Genomic DNA, 21,707 nt, shown 5'->3' on the forward strand with positions numbered 1-21,707 from the left:
GGCGGGGGGTTACGACCCACAACTCGAGCAAGTCCGCGGGGCGCAGGCCAGGCTCGACGAGGGAACAGGAGCGCTTGAGCCGTTCCGTCAGGACGTCGGACGGGTATGGGCGAGCCAACCCCCGGCCGGAGAAATACGTCACCTGTCCCAAGGTCTCCAGCACCTCGTCGCCAACGATGTCAGGGTCAGGCCGCCACCCGCATCCAGCGGGGTCGGTCAGAACCTGGCAGCCGCAGCGATGCTCCTCCGCGCGATGCCGGAGCCATCAACTACCGAGGGTCGGCGAATCCAAGGAGAGCTCAAGAATCTCCTGGAAGGCGCTGCGGCCCGACGGGCCGAGAGCACTGCCTCCCGAAGGCAGGGATACCCCTCGGAACCTCATGCCGCGACTTCCCGATTCATGCGGGAAGCCTCGGTCTACACCGGGCGCACGCGCAACACCGCGCCTGCGGCCCCGGGCCACCTCGGCAACGAGCACCATCGACGCGACCGTCGGGCCCACCTCGACGAAAGGGTGCGCCGAGGCTACCACCCCAGACGTGGGGGGCGCTACGACAGCGGGGAGGATCAGAGTCCCTCGCCCGAACCACCCGGTCCGCAGGCCTTCAGTCGGGCCATCCGACGGGCGCCGTTCCCGACCCGGTTCCGACCCCCGACTACTATCACGAAGTACTCGGGGGAAACGAGACCGGAACTGTGGCTTGCGGACTACCGCCTGGCCTGCCAACTGGGTGGAACGGACGACGACAACCTCATCATCCGAAACCTCCCCCTGTTCCTCTCCGACACTGCTCGCGCCTGGTTGGAGCACCTGCCTCCGGGGCAGATCTCCAGCTGGGACGACTTGGTCCAAGCCTTCGCCGGCAATTTCCAGGGCACATACGTGCGCCCCGGGAATTCCTGGGACCTTCGAAGCTGCCGGCAGCAGCCGGGAGAGTCGCTCCGGGACTACATCCGGCGATTCTCGAAGCAGCGCACCGAGCTGCCCAACATCACCAACTCGGATGTCATCGGCGCGTTCCTCGCCGGCACCACCTGCCACGACCTGGTGAGTAAGTTGGGTCGCAAGACCCCCACCAGGGCGAGCGAGCTGATGGACATCGCCACCAAGTTCGCCTCTGGCCAGGAGGCGGTCGAGGCTATCTTCCGAAAGGACAAGCAGCCCCAGGGCCGCCCATCGGAAGAGGCTCCCGAGGCGTCTACTCCGTGCGGCGCCAAGAAGAAGGGCAAGAAGAAGTCGCAATCGAAACGAGACGCCGCCGACGCGGACCTTGTCGCCGCCGCCGAGTACAAGAACCCTCGGAAGCTCCCCGGAGGTGCAAACCTCTTCGACAAGATGCTCAAGGAGCCGTGCCCCTATCATCAGGGGCCCGTCAAGCACACTCTCGAGGAGTGCGTCATGCTTCGGCGCCACTTCCACAGGGCCGGGCCACCCGCGGAGGGTGGCAGGGCCCACGACGACGACAAGAAGGAAGATCACCAAGCAGGAGAATACCCCGAGGTCCGCGACTGCTTCATGATCTACGGTGGGCATGCGGCGAATGCCTCGGCTCGGCATCGCAAACAAGAGCGCCGGGAGGTCTGCTCGGTGAAGGTGGCGGCGCCAGTCTACCTAGACTGGTCCGACAAGCCCATCACCTTCGACCAGGCTGACCACCCCGACCACGTGCCAAGCCCGGGGAAATACCCGCTCGTCGTCGACCCCGTCATCAGCAACGTCAGGCTCACCAAGGTCCTGATGGATGGGGGCAGCTGCCTCAACATCATCTACGCCGAGACCCTCAAGCTCCTACGCGTCGATCTGTCCTCCGTCCGAGCAGGCGCTACGCCCTTCCACGGGATCATCCCTGGGAAGCGCGTCCAGCCCCTCGGACAACTCGACCTCCCCGTCTGCTTCGGAACACCCTCCAACTTCCGAAGGGAGACTTTGACGTTCGAGGTGGTCGGGTTCCGAGGAACCTACCACGCGGTACTGGGAAGGCCATGCTACGCGAAGTTCATGGCCGTCCCCAACTACACCTACCTAAAGCTGAAGATGTCGGGCCCCAACGGGGTCATCACCGTCGGCCCCACGTACAAACACGCATTCGAATGCGACGTGGAGTGCGTGGAGTACGCCGAGGCCCTCGCCGAGTCCGAGGCCCTCATCGCCGACCTGGAGAACCTCTCCCAAGAGGTGCCAGATGTGAAGCGCCATGCCGGCAACTTCGAGCCAGCGGAGACGGTTAAGGCTGTCCCACTCGACCCCAGTGGCGACGCCTCCAAGCAGATCCGAATCGGTTCCGGGCTCGACCCCAAATAGGAAGCAGTGCTCGTCGACTTTCTCCGCGCAAACGCCGACGTCTTTGCGTGGAGTCCCTCGGACATGCCCGGCATACCGAGGGATGTCGCCGAGCACTCGCTGGATATTCGAGCCGGAGCCCGACCCGTCAGGCAGCCTCTGCGCCGATTCGACGAGGAGAAGCGCAGAGTGATTGGCGAAGAGATCCACAAGCTGATGGCAGCGGGGTTCATCAAAGAGGTATTCCATCCCAAATGGCTTGCCAACCCTGTGCTTGTGAGGAAGAAAGGGGGGAAATGGCGGATGTGTGTAGACTACACTGGTCTCAACAAAGCATGTCCGAAGGTTCCCTACCCTCTGCCTCGCATCGATCAAATCGTGGATTCCACTGCTGGGTGCGAAACCCTGTCCTTCCTCGATGCCTACTCAGGGTATCACCAAATCCGGATGAAAGAGTCCGACCAGCTCGCGACTTCTTTCATCACGTCGTTCGGCATGTACTGCTATGTCACCATGCCGTTCGGTTTGAGGAATGCGGGCGCGACGTACCAGCGGTGCATGAACCATGTGTTCGGCGAACACATCGGTCGCACAGTCGAGGCCTACGTCGATGACATCGTAGTCAAGACAAGGAAGGCTTCCGACCTCCTCTCCGACCTTGAAGTGACATTCCGATGTCTCAAGGCGAAAGGAGTCAAGCTTAATCCTGAGAAGTGTGTCTTCGGGGTGCCCCGAGGCATGCTCCTGGGGTTCATCGTCTCCGAGCGTGGCATCGAAGCCAACCCGGAGAAGATCGCAGCCATCACCAGCATGGGACCCATCAAGGACTTAAAAGGCATACAAAGGGTCATGGGATGTCTTGCGGCCCTGAGCCGCTTCATCTCACGCCTCGGCGAAAGAGGTCTGCCTCTGTACCGCCTCTTAAGGAAGGCCGAGTGTTTCGCTTGGACCCCTGAGGCCGAGGAAGCCCTCAGGAACCTGAAGGCGCTCCTTACGAAGGCGCCTGTCTTGGTGCCCCCAGCTGATGGAGAAGCCCTCTTGGTCTACGTCGCCGCAACCACTCAGGTGGTTAGCGCCGCGATTGTGGTCGAGAGGCAAGAGGAAGGGCATGCATTGCCTGTTCAGAGGCCAGTCTACTTCGTCAGCGAAGTACTGTCCGAGACCAAGATCCGCTACCCACAAGTTCAGAAGCTGCTGTATGCTGTGATCCTAACAAGGCGAAAGTTACGACACTACTTCGAGTCTCATCCGGTAACTGTGGTGTCATCCTTCCCCCTGGGGGAGATCATCCAGTGCCGAGAGGCCTCGGGCAGGATCGCAAAGTGGGCGGTGGAAATCATGGGCGAAACGATCTCGTTCGCCCCTCGGAAGGCCATAAAGTCCCAGGTGTTGGCGGACTTCGTGGCCGAATGGGTCGACACCCAGCTGCCGACAGCTCCGATCCAACCGGAGCTCTGGACCATGTTTTTCGACGGGTCGCTGATGAAGACGGGAGCCGGCACGGGCCTGCTCTTCATCTCGCCCCTCGGAAAGCACCTACGCTACGTGCTACGCCTCCATTTCCCGGCATCCAACAATGTGGCCGAGTACGAAGCTCTGGTCAACGGGTTGCGGATCGCCATCGAGCTAGGGGTCAGACGCCTCGACGCCCGTGGTGACTCGCAGCTCGTCATCGACCAAGTCATGAAGAACTCCCACTGCCGTGACCCGAAGATGGAGGCCTACTGCGATGAGGTTCGGCGCCTGGAAGACAAGTTCTTCGGGCTCGAGCTCAACCACATCGCTCGGCGCTACAACGAGACTGCAGACGAGCTGGCTAAAATAGCCTCGGGGCGAACGACGGTCCCCCCAGACGTCTTCTCCCGGGATCTGCATCAACCCTCTGTCAAGATCGACGACGCTTCCGAGCCCGAGGCACCCTCGGCACAGCCCGAGGCACCCTCGGCCCCCGAGGGCGAGGCACTGGACGTCGAGGAAGGGCAGAGCGGGGCCACGCCTGATCAAGATTGGCAGGCCCCGTACCTGCAATATCTCCACCGAGGAGAGCTACCCCTCGACCAAGCCGAGGCTCGGCGGGTAGCGCGACGCGCCAAGTCGTTCGTCTTACTGGGCGATGAGGAGGAGCTCTACCACCGCAGCCCCTCAGGCGTCCTCCAGCGATGCATCTCCATCGCCGAAGGTCAGGAACTCCTGCAAGAAATACACTCGGGGGCTTGCGGCCATCATGCAGCACCCCGAGCCCTTGTTGGGAATGCTTTCCGACAAGGCTTCTACTGGCCAACGGCGGTGGCTGACGCCACTAGAATTGTCCGCACCTGCGAAGGGTGCCAATTCTATGCGAAGCAGACCCACCTGCCCGCTCAGGCTCTGCAGACGATACCCATCACCTGGCCCTTTGCTGTATGGGGTCTGGACCTCGTCGGTCCCTTGCAGAAGGCGCCCGGGGGCTACACGCACCTGCTGGTCGCCATCGACAAATTCTCCAAGTGGATCGAGGTCCGACCCCTGAACAGCATCAGGTCCGAGCAGGCGGTGGCGTTTTTCACCAACATCATCCATCGCTTCGGGGTCCCAAACTCCATCATCACCGACAACGGTACCCAGTTAACCGGCAAAAAATTCTTGGATTTCTGCGAAGACCACCACATCCGGGTGGACTGGGCTGCCGTGGCTCATCCCATGACGAATGGGCAAGTAGAGCGTGCCAACGGCATGATTCTACAAGGGCTCAAGCCCCGGATCTACAACGGCCTCAACAAGTTCGGCAAGCGATGGATGAAGGAACTCCCCTCGGTGGTCTGGAGCCTGAGGACAATGCCGAGCCGAGCCACGGGTTTCACGCCGTTCTTCCTGGTCTATGGGGCCGAGGTCATCTTGCCCACTGACCTGGAATACGGCTCCCCGAGGGCGAGGGCCTACAACGAACAAAGCAACCAAGCTAGCCGAGAAGACTCACTGGACCAGCTGGAGGAGGCTCGGGACAAGGCCTTACTACACTCGGCGCGGTACCAGCAGTCCCTGTGACGCTACCACGCCCGAGGGGTCCGGTCCCGAGACCTCCAGGTGGGCGATCTGGTGCTTCGGCTACGGCAGGACGCCCGAGGGAGGCACAAGCTCACGCCCCCCTGGGAGGGGCCATTCGTCATCGCCCAAGTCCTGAAGCCCGGAACATACAAGCTGGCCAACAATCAAGGCGAGGTCTACGGCAACGCTTGGAACATCAAACAGCTACGTCGCTTCTACCCTTAAGATGTTTTCAAGTTGTTCATATACCTCGCACCCACGCAAAAGTTTAGTCATCAAGGAAGGGCCGGCCTCGCCTCGGCAAAGCCCGACCCTCCCTCGGGGGCTAAAAGGGGGAGACCCCCTCTGCGTCAAATTTTTTCCTTCAAAAAAAGATCTCTTTTTAGCAGAATTTCTTCCGTGCTTTTTGACTACTTCGAAAAGCGGATCCTGGAAACGACGGAGTACACGTAAGCAGCCAAGGCTGACCGAGCCGAGGGACTCCTACGCCTCCGGGATACGGATACCTCACTCATCACCTTCTGCGATAAGTAACTCGCGTTCGGATAAAGTGACTCCGTGGACCGGACAAGTCTTCACATTCGGAAGCTCTTCTGTCAAAGTGGTCCTTCAAGCTTCCTCGACTAAGTCGGAGACAGGGCCTCATGGACGGGTGAAGGTACGCATAAGCGGCAAGGCCGACCGAGCCGAGGGACTCCTACGCCCCTGGGATACGGATACCTCACTCATCACCTTCCGCGAGAAGCAGCTCTCGCCCGCACAAACATCCCTGTTACCGACGGAAAGTCCAGAGGCTCGGAATAAGGGGAAAAGAGACGCAGCTTTGCAAGCGCAGCGAGGGTGTGTTTTCTGGCCTCAGCGGCCGCAGAAGGCACATGCTACAAGACGATCTGATCCTGCAGGCTCAGGTCTTCACGCTGAAGGGGGCGTAGCACCCTCGGCGTCGACGACGTCTTCAGCAAGGTCCGACCCAGCCTCGGACGGCGACGCGATTCAGGGACTTCTCCGGGAATCCGGCCCGAGCAGGCGGCTCGGCCGGCTACCCCCGGGGCCTCGGCCAACCATCTTCCAAGGGCGCTAGCCCGACCCGAGGCCTCGGCTGATCGACTTCGGCGTCGGATCCGCTGACGGACAACCTGGCTAGGCTCCGGCCAACCAGGTTCCCATTTTCGAGCCAACTCCGCCTCTGTTCGTACTGATATCGCTACCCCCAGCCTCGGCTCATCGAAGAGCGGCCGAGGGGTCTCTTTAACTAAGCTGGAGGAGCCTCAGACAACAAGGCCGATCGAGCCGAGGGATTCCTACGCCTCCGGGATACGGATACCTCACTCGTCACCTTGACACGGGGCGACTCATGCTCGGTGAAGCGGTACAGATAATAAACAGGCGAGACTTAGTGCTCGAAAATGAGGAAAAAACACGGCTCCGTGCCGAAATTACATACATGTTCAGGCCTCGACAGCCACAATGAACAAAAAACCCTGGCAATCGAAATGCCATTACAAACGGAACTCCGGTTCCCCCTCCGCAGGTACGAACAACCCCACTCCGAGGGGGAAGGCCTGCGGAGCAACGGAAGGCCGACGAACGGCGCGCCGTCACCTGCTCCAGCAGCGGCGACGACGACGACTTCTGCTCCGGGGGGCCGAACAGCGGCAACGCTGACCTCAGGGTGGATGCCGCTGCCAGGAGGCCCCCGTTCGTGCCAAAACTCTTGAGGCAAGGACGGGTAGAAGGCCGTAGAGTTGGAGGTCAGCCCGTGGCCGGCCCCGGCTATCGCGCCGGTGGAAGAACCTCTTCCAGCTGCCGTGGCGGACGCCGGCGCCGCGAGCGGCTCCGAAGCCACTCGCGTCTGAAGACCGGGCACGCTGCAGCTGCCAGCGCCACGGGCGACACCTGCTCCTCCCCCCATCACTGAGTGAAGGAGCGGGCCGTCGCCCGCGCGGGGGCCGACCCCAACTCGGCACTCTCCCCTCCCCAGCCTTGGTGATGAAAATCCTTGAGGCTGAGGGAGGGGCAGAGGCCGCAGCCCGGCTCGCTTTCCCCCACCATCAGGCCGGAGGTCGCCATCTCAGGTGACCGCCGGTCGAGGGGTGCGACCGGGCTGCGTGATGAAAATCCTTGAAGCCGAACGATGGCTGAAAGGTACCAACTCCCACGGAGTTGTGTTCCTCCAACGAGGAGGCGGAAAGACGGTGGGTACCCCCCATCCGGGGGCTTGGAAGATGGAAAGACACGACGCGTGAGGGAGGAAGAAGACATGGTTGCCTTACGAAAGGGGTCGCCCTCCTTTTAAAGGCAACTCTCCCTACGTGCGCCCCCAAACGCCGCGGGTTGAGTCTTCTCCAACACGCTCCAAGGCCCACCCCTGCGACTCGGGGGCTGGGTCCCGCATGTCATGCAGACCGGCTCCGAGCAGAAGAAGCCAAACCGCCGCGCGTGGTGCGCACAACCGCCCAGCGGTTACAAGCGACCCCCCACTTTTGCCCAGACCAACGGGCGGAAGGGGCGGGCAGCCATGCAGGCGGCATGCAACCGCGCCAGGTGGACGCGCTTCTCCGACTTCTGACACGCCAGCCTGGAGGCCCAGGCCCACGCGTCACGCAACCAGCGCGCCAGTTGCTGCATGCAAGCAGCCGCGCCACCACTTGTGCCACCGCCGCACCTCTTCGGTTGCGGAGCCTATGCCGCGACTCGAAGCGACCCAGCGCACGACCCAGCGGCGCCAGCCTGGCGCGACGGTCAATGCGGCCGAAAGTGGGCCGACAGTAATGACGGTGGCAGGCGGACGGGAGCAGCAGTCACGTCGTCAGCCAGGCTCACATCCCATCCAGGGACAGCAAGAGAGCCTCCTCCCACGGCGTGAAGACGGTGCGCCCGTGATCCGTTCCTCGAACGGCTCGCGCACGCGCAACGGCCGCCCCGCCAACCACTCGCCCCGTCGCATTAACTCCGCGGCGGGACAGGCGGCGCTTCTGGCAGGAGAAGCGGACGACGCTTCGCCTTCGCCGTAATAACCGCGCCAAAAAAGGTACGCCACGTCGTTCGATTTCGTATCCTTTCCCCTTTTTCCTCTTTCTCTATCTCTTGCAACAGGGACCGGGAAAGGGGGATACCCCGAAAAGGATCCTTCCCAGTGAAGGAACCGGGCTCCGAGCCCCCCTACTGATCAGAGGTTCGAAGGCTGGCCCTCCGAAGGGTTCAACAGTCGCCTCAGATCGCGTGGGCCCGACACCCACTACTGGTCAGGGGTTCGAAGGCCGGCCCCCCGAAGGGCTCCATGGCCGCCTCAGGATACTCGGGCTCCGCGCCCATTACTGATCAGAGGTTCGAAGGCTGGCCCCCGAAGGGTTCACAGTCGCCTCAGACGCCGAGCGAGGGATGACCAGGGGTACGTTCGATACATAACCGAGGCTCGGGCTGCGCTCTCGAGGTACCCTAGGACATTTCCGAGACCAGCGGGAGCGATCTTGTAACGGAATCCCATCGGAGGGAGGCATCGAGCCCTCGGACCCCGTCGCCAGGGGACCGGGTCCGGCAGATCACCCGCAGGTACTTTTGGGCGTGCCTCTGGGCCCCTAGCCGACCCCCAACGAACGGGGCACAGACGTCCACTCGGATTACCCGCTTGCAGCTCACCGGAGACACCATGTTCGGTGCCCATCGAGGGTAACATGGCGCACTCCCCCCCTCCTCCTTGCGGAAAGGCGACGTAGGGGCGTATGCAAAAAGTCGAGTCTGTCCCTGATCGTCCTCTCGCCCTGTGCGGAGGCTCGGGGGCTGCTCTCGCAAACCCGGCTCCGGCCGAACCGTTGACAGCGTCAACATACCAGCCCGAGAACTTGGGCCCCGACCGTGCACCCGGGCTACGGCCAGTTCGCATGAGGGAACGACCAGACCAGCCGAAGCGTTACGCAAGGCATTAAGACCTTGAAGGAGTGAAACCACTCCTCCGAGGCCTCGGGGGCTACACCCGGCGGGTGCGCTCGCGCGCACCCACCGGAATGAAATGCAACCGAGGAAGGCTGGTCCCCTTGCAAAAAAGTGCGACGAAAGCCTCCAAGCGAGTGCTAACACTCCCTTCGAGGCTCGGGGGCTACTGTCGGGGACCATAATTAGGGGTACCCTCAAGGCGCCTAATTCTCAGCTGGTAACCCCCATCAGCATAAAGCTGCAGAGGCCTGATGGGTGCGATTAAGTCAGGGATCAGTCCGTACGAGTGACTCGATCACGCTTCACCCGAGCCTAGCCTCGGCCTCGGGCAGCCGACCTCGAGGGACTTCCGTCTCGCCCGAGGCCCCCCTTTTAACGGCGGACACATCTCCGGCTCGCCCGAGGCCTTGGCTTCGCTAAGAAGCAACCCTGACTAAATCGCCGCACCGACCGACCGAGTTGCAGGGGCATTTAACGCGAAGGTGGCCTGACACCTCTATCCTGACGCATGCCCCCCGGCAGAGCCGAAGTGACCGCCGTCACTCCGCTGCTCCACTGACCGGTCTGACAGAAGGACAGCGCCGCCTGCGCCACTCCGACTGCGGTGCCACTCGACAGAGTGAGTCTGACAGGCAGTCAGGCCTCGCCAGGGGCGCCATAGGGAACTCCGCTCCGCCCGCCCCCAGGGCTCGGACTCGGGCTAAGACCCGGAAGACGGCGAACTCCGCTCCGCCCGACCCCAGGGCTCGGACTCGGGCTAAGACCCGGAAGACGGCGAACTCCGCTCCGCCCGACCCCAGGGCTCGGACTCGGGCTAAGACCCGGAAGACGGTGAACTCCGCTCCGCCCGACCCTAGGGCTCGGACTCGGGCTCGGCCCCGGAAGACGACGAACTCCGCCTCGCCCGACCCCAGGGCTCGGACTCCGCCCTGGCCTCTGCCGAACGACTTCCGCCTCGCCCGACCCAGGGGCTCGGACTCGGCCTCGGCAACGGAAGACAGATACGACCCCAGCTTCGGAGGAGCCCCCACGTCGCCCGGCCTCGGGCGCGGGCCTGCCACGTCAACAGGGAGCGTCATCACCACTCCACCCCGAACCGACTCGGGCCGCAGAGAACAAGACCAGTGTCCCATCTGACCAGCTCCGCCAGATAGGCAATGATGGCGCCTCCCAAGCTCCATGACGGCGGCGGCTCTCAGCTCTCTTACGGAAGCAGGTGGACGTCAGCAAGGACTCGACCGCTCCACAGCTGTCCTTCCGCCAAGCTCCGTTGCTCCTCCGACAGCCACGACATCACGCCAGCAGGGTGCCAAGATCTCTCCGACTGCCACATTGGCATGTACTTAGGGCGCTAGCTCTCCCTCCGCTAGACACGTAGCACTCTGCTACACCCCTCATTGTACACCTGGATCCTCTCCTTACGACTATAAAAGGAAGGACCAGGGCCTTCTTAGAGAAGGTTGGCCGCGCGGGACCGAGGACGGGACAGGCGCTCTCTTGGGGCCGCTCGCTTCCCTCACCCGCGTGGACGCTTGTAACCCCCCTACTGCAAGCGCACCCGACCTGGGCGCGGGACGAACACGAAGGCCGCGGGACTTCCACCTCTCTCACGCCCGTCTCCGGCCACCTCGCCTCTCCCCCCTTCGCGCTCGCCCACGCGCTCGACCCATCTGGGCTGGGGCACGCAGCACACTCACTCGTCGGCTTAGGGACCCCCCGGTCTCGAAACGCCGACAATATTGGAATAAAAAGACACTCATGCCCCTAATGCGGAGAGAGAGAATGGTGTTAGAGGTATAGGTGGAAAATGGGGCTCCATGGTCCACGTTTAGCTCTTTTTAGCACCCCTTGAGTAGCTTATGAGATAATAAGTGCTAAATTTTATCACACCACCATTAGCTCTTCTGTTTAGACCACCAAATGACTAAAAGTAGCTAAAAAGCTGCTAAATTTTATCTCTTGATATTGAAACAGGGCCTTAGTCACTCTTTTGTTTTTTTAGTTACTAAACTTTAGAAAAAGTGTAGTACTAAAGTTTAGTAAAGGGAAACAAACAGTCTCTTAGAAGCTAAAATTAGCTAAGAGGTTTAGAACGGGTCAGCTAATAGACTAACTAATTGTTAGTTATGTCTCTCAAAAAATTATTAGTTGTTAGTTGCCTCATCCCAGCTAATAACTTATTAGCTTGCTAACAATTAGCTCTAGAGGTTTGGAATATGCTAAATAATATTTAATAATTATCATATTCTAAATTATAATGCATTTTCTTTGGATATGCATATGAATATATAGTAAAAATAAATATTTAAAAATTTTAAATATCTTAGAATTTAAAATAGAGAGGACATGTCTTACTAATGAAAAATATTTATATTAAATTATATATTTTTAAAACAAGGTAATTCTCCTATGAAACACTTTGGTATTGTTCCTAGATAGATCATAAGATAAATAATCAGTCACGGCAAATTAACTGATCTTTACATTAGTTGATGAAAGAGCTCAATACAAGAAAAATGCATGTTAGGTCTTTAAAACGGGTCTTTAAAATAGTTCAAATTATTTCAATAATAATATGTTTGATCTGTTTTACCTTCGAATCCATATAGCCCTAATATATACATCTTTTTCTATTTTAGGATGGACATCTTATGTTTCCTTTAGTATAGTTTTCTTTTCCTTATTTACTATCTATGTATAGACTCAACGGTCGATTGTGTCATTGAATAGAGATTTTATAACTTTATAGATTGTAGTCCATATTTGATTGTCATATATTTATTGATCACTATTTTTAAGGAACTAATTTTTATTTTTATCTAAATCTATATTTTCCATTTCTATAATATCTTTATATACCTTAAATATAAAATTGTTTTGAAACGTTACCATTAACTAAAAATAATAGAGTATCCATGTTGGCATAATTTGTAGTGGTCTAGTTTGTCGAGAGCATCAACTTGAAGCGCTCGGTCCACTTGGCGCCATACTTCTTGATACAATCATATATCTGAATCTTAAGACTAAAGAATTTTTGCATTCGCATGTGTGACCTGGTGTTGCTCCAGGGATGATGTGATGAGGCAAAGCAAAGCTAGATGCCCATATCCTCGCAAAACTCGATGAGCAGACTACTGGTGAGCTAATGATTGGCTAGTTCTAAGTATCAATGGAGTTGACTGACATATAAATTAGCAACAGGACTTTGATGAGTGGTGATGCACACTTATAAAATTTAGTACTATGTATCTCTACAGTAGCCCAAGAGAAAGTCGAGACCAAACCTAACTTGAAAAGTGTTTGAAACAAATGAGTTGGTGATGTTGTAGTTGCACCAGATGTGTGTTGTGTGCACACGATACATGTCACTGGAACTAGCCATTTTAGTTGTACCTTGCACTCATGAAAGTTGAGTGAAGAGGCAACAACTATTTCCTTGTCTCGGGGCTATATATATACTTCCATCTCGTCCATTTGAGGTGTCTTATGCATTTGATAAGTTGAAGAAACCTTTTGGAGAGAAAGGGGATCCTTTGTCTACTGAGGTGATTGAGATATTATAATCGCAGTACCAACAACCTCATTAGTGCGTCAAGGGTAGTATATGTGCATTCATCGTTTTTCATTAGCCTTGATTAGACCAAAGTGATAGTTTATGCTTGGTCATCGAGAGTTTGGTGATCAGACGATGAAGATTGTGAGTGGCACAACTTAAGAGGTAAACAGTTGTGTGATTCAACATAGTAGAGTGACAAATGATCGACTCATAGAGAGCCCTCGTATGAGACGTGAGCGACACTCCTTCATAGGTGTTCTAATAAGGATTAGTTAGAAGTGTCAACTCTTGATACGTCGGCAAAACATTAGTGTTTGTAGCCCTCTTTAATTTAAGTATTTATTTTGAGCAATTACGGGTTGTCTTTGTATTGTTAGAATTATTATGCTAGAATAAATTTGGAAGCTAATATAACTTTTATAATATAATAGAATAGAAAATATTTTAGAGGTCATTTGTTATTCGATAAACTTTAATCATTAAAATCACAGTAACCTAAGGGTCATTTGTTTCAGATTATAATATATCTAGATTATATAATTCAGCTTAAATAATATATAGAGAGAGAGTACAAGAAGACAAATTTTGATAGATTATATAATCTAAAAGTCAGATTATCATAATCTGATAACCTGTTCAAGGAATGTTTGTTTGAGATTATTTTGAGTAAAAGACCACTATGCAAAGTGAGTCCAGGAGAAATTACTCACCATTGCACCATTTTTCTTAAAAACTCCATTTATTTTTCTTTGCTCCTACTATGAAACACATGACTAAAACTGATAACCAAAATTTAAATAAGTTAGGTTATCAAACAGCTACGTCCAGATTATTTAATCTTACACATAGTCCAGATTATACAATCTATATAAGTGGAAACAAACACATCGTAATTCATTTACTTGTTTATAGAAATGTTGGTCTTGTGAGTCGCGGGCGATCCACTTGTGCATGTGGCGTGTCGTGCGTGGAGGAGAAGGAGAGGACACACTCACACAGACTAGCTGCTGTACGTGTACGTGGAGACACGGCGGGGGCCGCCGTGCGCCGGCGGTGGGAGCGGGCTCTGACGTGGCCGGATAAGCGCGGGCCGGGAGGGCGCGAGCTTGTGGCGGAGAAGCGGCGAGCGCCGGCGCCCCCTCGTGGCGTGGCGGGGCGCATCGTCCTAGCTAGCAGTCGTGTCGTGCGTGCCTGCCGCGCGCATGTGGCGCGTGGAGCCCGGCGCGGTCGCGGTCACGGCCACGGCGAGGCGAGGCAGCACCGGCAGGGAATCTGCTGCACGGCACGGGTGTATATTCTTGTACATGTGATGTGGGTTCCGCCTGGTGCTTCCATTGGTTGGAGTTGGACGCAGCGGCCTCTCCCTGGCCACGATTTTGATCCCCCTCCTCTTGAAGCGCTGTGCCGGCCGCTGACTGTGACGCTATGCCAGTTGTGTGTGCCTCGCTTTCGCCCTACTGCTGCTGAAGGAAGGAAGATGGATGGATGGATGGATCCTGCGTGCAGGGACGTGTGCAATCTGCTGTGCGTTGCAGATGTGCAGCAGGGATGCATTGTATGCGACGAATTCGATCGTCTGACGCATGTGGCAAAAACCAAAAGGAGGCGGCGCGGTCGGTCGGCGACATGCACGTCTTTCTCACGAATTTGGACGGATAAGTCCTTTTTTTCCCCTCCGTTTCACGAACAAAGACTTTTCGCACTTATTTGCGCCAAACTGTGAAGTCGCAGTCCACCTCCGAGAATCTTATTAATTATTATTATTACGATCGTGGCCTATATACCTAGAGGGATTCCACGCCGATTCTTTTCTCCCCTCTTTTCTTTTGGAAAAAAGAAACTGCAAAAATAATCTTTGGCCAAATTTATTGCCGGGTCGTTGTCCTCTGTCCGGCGCGAAGATGCTGAATTTGCTGGACCACCAAGTCCACCATCCCGCTAACTGAGAGTCAGGCAAACTGTGCATGCTTCTTCTGTTCTGGACCTGGACGTCAACTTGCGGACACCTGCTTGGGGTTTATTTAAAATAAATAAATAAATAAGAAAAATAAAGTAAGCAGATAAACCTCCGAGAGGGCATGAGTATAGCGTCTATCTCGAATTAACTTTATTATTGGAAAAAGGGGTAAAAGCATATCTTTATTATGGTACGTGGAATTGTTGATAAGAAAGTAAAGAAACTGACAAACAAGGAGCCCGCAGCGTGTGTTTATAGAAAAGGTAAAAAAAAACTAATGTTTGGATTGAGGCTGAATTTTGCATTGCGATCTATACATGATATTAATAGTGTCTTCGGGGAGTAGTGTAAAATAGAGGCCACAAAACTATAGTTGACACTTTACGGAGTCAAGTTTGAAATAATGGATTATGTGGGCAATTTCGGTGGAATGTCCATCCGCCGTCAGCACTCAAACACCCAGAGCTGCCTCACATTATTGTCGTGAAAACTAGTGCTGCTACTGATGATCCCCGGCTTTCCAAGTACACAAGATGGGTTGTGTACTTCTCGGCGAAAAACACACACACATGTATATAATAGTAGCAGTAGTATAAGAATGGTCCGGCAGCTAGCCACACTAATCATGAGCGACCTGCAGGATACCTTTACTTGTGTATAATAAACTACTAATCCTACACTATATATCTACCGACTAATTATGACCGACCCGACCCTCGAACCTATAGATGTCCAATAAGCACGAGGCCCGCGAGCCCGGCACGAAACCCGTTGTTTGGGCCCGGTCCGAGCCCGACACGGCCCGGCACGAATAAGCGGGCCGGGCTTGGACAGGAAATTAGGCACGGTAGGCTAGCCCGGCACGGCCCGTTTAGCTCTAAGTCCGTTAAGCCCGCTTTTTTTACACTAAAACGTGTTTTTCGGCCCGCTTTTTCGTGCTAAACGGGCCGGCCCGACCCGTTTAGACCCGTTGCGGGCCGGGCTCGGGCAAGAAAGTGAGCTCGTGTGCTTACCCGGCCCGGCCCGGCCCGGTTTCCTAATCGTGCCTGGCGGGCCGGGCCCAAAACGGGCCGGGCGGCCCGTTTGGACATCTCTACTCGAACCCCTCGGTCGTTGCGTTCGTTCGCGGCGTACGTGCTCGGAATGCGCGGGGCGCGGCTGATCATTGCACGACGCTCTAGGTAGGCTATCTTGCCGTTGGCGATCAGCAGCCGATCGCGGCGTCGTGTTCCACCTGTTGTCGTAACCCTTTTTCCTCTAGAGTCTAGAGGCGAAACTCCTTAAAGGCTAATTTGAGAGAAAGGTGGTTGAAGAAGCTAAAATTTTCTTCTCATTCAAAATTAAATAAGGTGACTTTAATCCCTCCAATTATCGTTGGTTTTATGGCTCCCAAACTAGACAGTGAAACAGAGGAGGTATATATGTGACAGATTCCCTTGCTATTCGAAATATGGAGGGGCTAAAATTTTTTTCTACTCATTTAAAATTGAATAAGAGCAGCATTTTAGCTTCTCCAATTCCCTATAATTTTCTGGCTTCCAAACTAGCTCTAAGAAATAGTTTGGTTGCACAAGGATCAAAGAGAATTGAGGCGGATTAAATCTCTTTCCATTTAATTTTAAATAAAAAGAGATTTATTTCTCTTCAATCCCTGTCGATCCACTTCTAACGGAACAAAACATAAACCCTTCTGCTTCTTCTAAGCACACTACCATGCCACCGTTGGTGGGCAGCAGGCCGGGCGTTACTAGCTTTGGTGAGTTGGTCCAATGCAGGGATGGAGCTAGAGAAAAATAGAGAGGGCGTGACACTTTATAGAAATAAAAAGGCATGTCCGAGTTTCAAAAAAATGCGTTTAAATTTTACAGGCAGTAATTGGTTTTTCGATTTTCCTCTGGGTGTTTATAACCTAGCTCCGCCCCAGCTGGGTCCATGTCCATCCGTCACGACGCCCAATTTCTGCGTTCTCGCGTCGATCTATCAAAAAGAAACAAGGGGAAAAAATAACTTAGCGTTCTTTGTGCGTATGTGTCGATCGAGCTCCAGCCAGCTGTGGCTATTAGGTGCAACGATTGGGTGGTAGATACATGATGTTGCACTTGCACGATGGCATGATATATATATACAGAAATCGGTTGTGATGTGCACGCCAAGAAGTTTCCCTAATGAGCTTGCATAAGTATAACGCTGGGCCGGCAGAATTATGTGTAGCAAGCACAGTACGTACGGGCAGTTGTTTGCTTGTTACATAAAATAAGTGCTTAGGATATATGGTTTGGAGTTAGGAGTACTGCATCGTTGAGGACGTACAGGGTGTTATGAAAAGGTGTGTGGCTGGCTGGCTGGATGCTAGCTGAGTACGTGACTAGAGGACTCTAGTAGTAGAGCCGGCCAGCTGCCCAGCTAGTAGAAGCTTGGCATATGACCAAAATAAAGCCTTTTGTAACGGGAAAGGAGACGCATGGCACAATCATAGTTTTAGCTGCATACATATATATATTGAAAGGGGGAAAAACAAGTGTTTATGATATATTAAAGGTTTAGTACTAGGAGTGCTGCATCATTGAGAAGTACAGGGCGTTCTGAAAAGGAGGAGCTGGATGGATGTGACTAGGATCGGAGAGCCAGCTGGTAGAATGCTAGACAACCAGACGCCAGGGCATCACATTTTCTCCATTTACGTACAGGGCTCCAAAGCAAACCATATCGCCTTATCCATTTACGTACACACTCACGTCGTCGTCACAACTTGCAATACACACACAACAGCTTGCAGATAGCCTACACGAACGAACTCTCTAACTCCTATAAGATGGATGTATCAATATGTGTTTCGGAAGACCTCTCAAGCTTCACGATTTGCTATGACCGGCATACAGTGTCCCATGTTCTGAAGCCTAAGCTTCCTCTCATCAGAAAGGAGCTTTGCAAACCGTGCGAGCATACCAGCATAGGTTAGTATGGCACGGCCATCTCTCGGCGTCGTCTCGACGCGGTCGTCGGTCTTATAATCGTCCTCGCCTAGTGGCTTATGCAGAAGGTTCTCTGCAATCTTAACCAGCCCTCGCAGATTCTTCTCCGTCGAGAGGTCAGCTGCCACAGCCGCTATGGGTATGTTGCGGTCCTGAACACGCAGCAGCAGTTGGTCCGAGCACCCGATCGCTTTGAAAAGGTCGGCGACGTAGCTGTCCGTCATGTCTGAGCTCGCGTGCATGAACATCTGCAGCAAGGGCACGGTGTTCTCCCGGCGGCCGAGCCATCCGAAGATGCCCCACTTGGCGACACGGCACGCGTCGAACTTGATGTCCTGCTCTGGAAGGCCTGTGCCTAGTGACACTACCAGATACCTGTGGTAGTCCAGGGGCTTGGTCTCGGGGAACTCCTTGCTCTTCTGCCTCATCTGTTCTGTTATCTCACCCATCGCCACCAGAGTCTGTCAGATCAGAGGACAGGACAGGGACAGGGACAAAAAGATCATAACAAAATACGCACATGATTTCATGCTAGTCGTCAAAACCCAGCCAGAAGAAAGAAAAAAAACTACTACTATAACCAAGCAAGCAATAAATAAGCACCGGATTGTTTGCGGCGAGGCCCCCGTCGATAACGTTGAAGCTACGCGATGCGCCAGTGCGGTGATCCACGGTTTCAAAGTAGTGCGCAGGGAGGACCGTCGGTGCTGCGGACGTGCCAATGCACACATCAGCAAGACGAGCATTCATCAAGGCACTAGATCTTGCCTGCACCGCAACCAAACCAAAAAAAAAAGATCACTTCACGCTAAAGAAATCAATGGAGGCTATCCCGTGCATGCATGCACCAGGTTTAGAATACAGAACCTTGAATGTGCTGAATATTGTTGGCTTTACGCACTTGACATCGAAAGTAGGAATGACGACATTTGTCAGCGTCTCTTCCACTCTGGTACCACCCAGCAGATCACTGGTCACTTTGTGCAGGTACTTCCCGTCATATTTTGGCCCGATCATCACCTTAACTGTTTGTAGGATCTTGAAGAACCAGCCCAAAATCCCAGTTCTGGTCTTGCAGCATCAGAACGAATAACAAGGTGAAGTATTTTTTTTTCCATGTAGTTTTATAGATATAGTAATACATACATACTGAGACAAAACGCGAAATTCTGGTTACCTTGTACATAAACAATTTAGAGATAGATAAAACTGAGCAGTCTCAGATGGGAAATCGTACAGATATTCGTTAAACAGCTAGCCATACAAACCTGCATGGGAAGATGCGAGGACTGTGCTCGAGGTAGAATGGCACGATGTCCTTGGCCTCATAGCATGGTTGCTTGGCATTGCTCAGCGACGGAGCTGCCAGCATTGCAGCAATAAGACCACCTGTGCTTGTGCCAGCGATGACATCAAAGTAGTTAGCTATGCGCGCGCTGCTCCCATCAAGCTCCTAAAAAAATGTAAAAGAACACCAACGAATAAATGGCACTCAAACTTGCATGTATATATGCATTTAGGCTCAAGGAACAATAAACGTGTAGAGTTTACCTGGAGTTTAGACTCAAGGAATGCAAGGAAGGTAGCAGGGATGACGCCCTTGACCCCACCACCATCGATGCTCAAGACTGTGATCAGGTTTCCCTTGCTGGGTGGTGGGCATGCGTAGTTGTTTTCCATTGCAATGGCAAAAGAAGTATGATGTGTGACCCCCCGTCTTCTCAGCTTTTGTGAATTAATTATGAGCTACTTATGAATGAACTCTGACCTGTGAAACGCTATTTATAGGCGTGGAGACAAAAGACAACTCATGCTGAAAAGGTAAAGAAGTTTTGGTTTTGTATAGTAGTACAAGGAATGTCGCATACATTTTACACTCAAAGCATGCTAAACTGCTGGCAAGCTTATCCGAGATGATTTCGGCATTGTTTCTATGCAAGTATCTTTATGTGCTTGTCCCATTTACACTTTATTTAGGGATTGCTCATATGTCTGGCAGCTTCAAGACCCTGTCTTTTTGTGTGTGTGTGTTATATTAGCTTTACTTCTAATAGAAATCACATATGAGTACAAGCTTGGTTATCCTGCAACAGTCATGTTGAGGCATAGCTGGGCAAGTAAATGTTCACACCTTGTAAAGCTAGTATGTTCTTTATGATTTACAAACGCTACTTTATTTTAGCTTTTACTTTCTTTGAGGCAAAAAAATAGATGTTGAGTAAATGGAACCTCGGAGCCCTCGAAAAATCATCAGCTCAACATCATTGCTGATAAACTCAAAACTCTGCTCCTTTGGTGTGAACCTAGAGTCCTCTGCTGTCATCTATTTGGGATGTATAGAGGTTGAGTGTTTTCATTCTATGGAGAAAGAAGAGGATGCCGAGTGTGTTACCTTTGGTATGCTTGTTGGATTTCTCGAGACATAATCACAGAGTTTCCCAACCCTTCTATCGTTTGGCTCTCCATCCTACAACATCAAAACTTCAATTGTCATCCAATTCCTGACAGTTTGACCACAGCCCCAATTGCAGAAATACAACTAGGATTCAGAAAATGACTGAAATGCTAAAAACACTGCAGAATTGACATACCGGTGGAAGCTGGTAGATATCTGCTATGATCTTCTTCTACCGCTTGACAGGCTGCCGGGAGCGCGCCCGCAGAGGGGCAGAAGTAGCAAAGGCTGCTGCAGGCCGGCAGAACCCGTCGTGACATTACCCCCATTTCCCTAGTCTTTGATCGGATCAACAACGAAAAGGCGAGCTGAGCAAGTCGTTTTCTTCCTCAAGCACTCGCCAGACAGAGATGGTCAACAAAAAGAACGAGCTGATCGAGCCTTCTTGTTGTTGCTCTCTTGTAGTTGTAGCCCCCAGCCCAAAATAGAAGTTTTTTTTTAATGCAATTGGGATCAAACAACACATCCAACAATTCACGGCAGAATTCAGGATGGTACACTGAACCAAAACTCTATGATCCAACTGAGTTCAGGGAGCAGAAACTTTAGCAGCGGCGATTTGATGACCAACCGCTTTCCACCAGTTGTCGTAGCCAATGCACAGGCTTTCGGATCCAAGCCAGGAAAATTCCGCTCACAGGCCGGTCTGACTTTTGACTGAACCTACTTCAGCGCGAGAGGAGGAAAACCAACTCCTTCAGTCAAATCCGAAGTGAGGGGACTTGCGGGAAATTATCAAAAAGAGAAGCGGAGATACACCGTCGCGCAGAAGGCCGGCCGATCAGCTCAAGGTCTTGTGCAAGTGCGGGAGCCGGGAGACGACAGCTATCTTAGCGCCGAGACGCAGATCACGCCGCCGAAAGAGGGAAGACGCGGCACCGAGTAACTCGGGCGAGAAAGCCGAAGCGCGGCCGACTCAGCTCAAGTGCTCGCCGTCCGGACTACGTGCGGGTGCGGTGCCGCGGCGTCGTGGAGCGGGGGCACCGGGGCAGGGTAGTTTAGAGTGTGTTTGCCGCCATGGCCGAGCAGCCTGGCTCTCGGGCTGTAGCTCCGTGTTTGCGGGTCTGTTCGGAAACCTGGCTGTCCTCGGCTGTAGCTCCGTGTTTGCGGGTCTGTTCGGAAACCTGGCTGTCCTCGAGTAAGTTTAGCCTCTTAAACTGACTCCACAGAAATAAGATGAAAGTCTGTTTTCTGGAGTCTGATTGGTCGTGGCGTAAGAATTTCACGTTTAGGTAGTTTTAGTCTTCTAGCCTGGCTGCATACTGGGTGACAAACATTAACTCGTCTGAGCCAGTCTCATATGGTACAAGTGCGCAAACATAGTGAGTTGCGGTAGCCGGGACATGCTAGCCTCAGCCTGGACCAGCTGAACGGGCCGAGCTGGCCAGACACAGGTCACAAACACGCCCTTAATGCACGGCACCGCAACGGTTGCCTCACCTCCAGTCGTTGTAATTCACCGGAGCGCTGCCGGATACTCGTAGCCGGCGTGCGGCGAATTTTTTTTCCACTGCGCATGGGCGAATACT

At 53.7% G+C, this 21,707-nt stretch overlaps 1 protein-coding gene across 7 annotated transcripts; it reads right to left on the minus strand.

Moving 5' to 3' along the window:
• Positions 1-17,250: 17,250 nt before the first annotated feature.
• Positions 17,251-21,300, minus strand: LOC100273985 (Patatin-like protein 2). 7 transcript variants are annotated; one of them, XM_035965752.1, is made up of 8 exons: positions 20,938-21,287; positions 20,315-20,844; positions 20,116-20,190; positions 19,275-19,491; positions 18,992-19,176; positions 18,591-18,789; positions 18,327-18,491; positions 17,251-18,184 (listed from the first exon to the last, which is right to left on the minus strand). In XM_035965752.1, the coding sequence occupies exons 4-8, from the start codon at positions 19,401-19,403 to the stop codon at positions 17,597-17,599; spliced, it is 1,266 nt and encodes a 421-aa protein (XP_035821645.1). In that variant the 5' UTR covers positions 19,404-19,491; positions 20,116-20,190; positions 20,315-20,844; positions 20,938-21,287; the 3' UTR covers positions 17,251-17,596. The 7 variants fall into 7 exon arrangements, with proteins under 7 accessions (XP_035821645.1, XP_035821646.1, XP_008672498.1 ...); XM_035965753.1 differs by having other exon boundaries at positions 19,275-19,501; positions 20,936-21,252; XM_008674276.4 differs by having other exon boundaries at positions 20,315-21,300.
• Positions 21,301-21,707: the final 407 nt, after the last annotated feature.

The sequence above is a fragment of the Zea mays genome, chromosome 3 (genome assembly GCF_902167145.1).
Source record: "Zea mays cultivar B73 chromosome 3, Zm-B73-REFERENCE-NAM-5.0, whole genome shotgun sequence".
Classification (NCBI taxonomy): Eukaryota; Viridiplantae; Streptophyta; class Magnoliopsida; order Poales; family Poaceae; genus Zea; species Zea mays.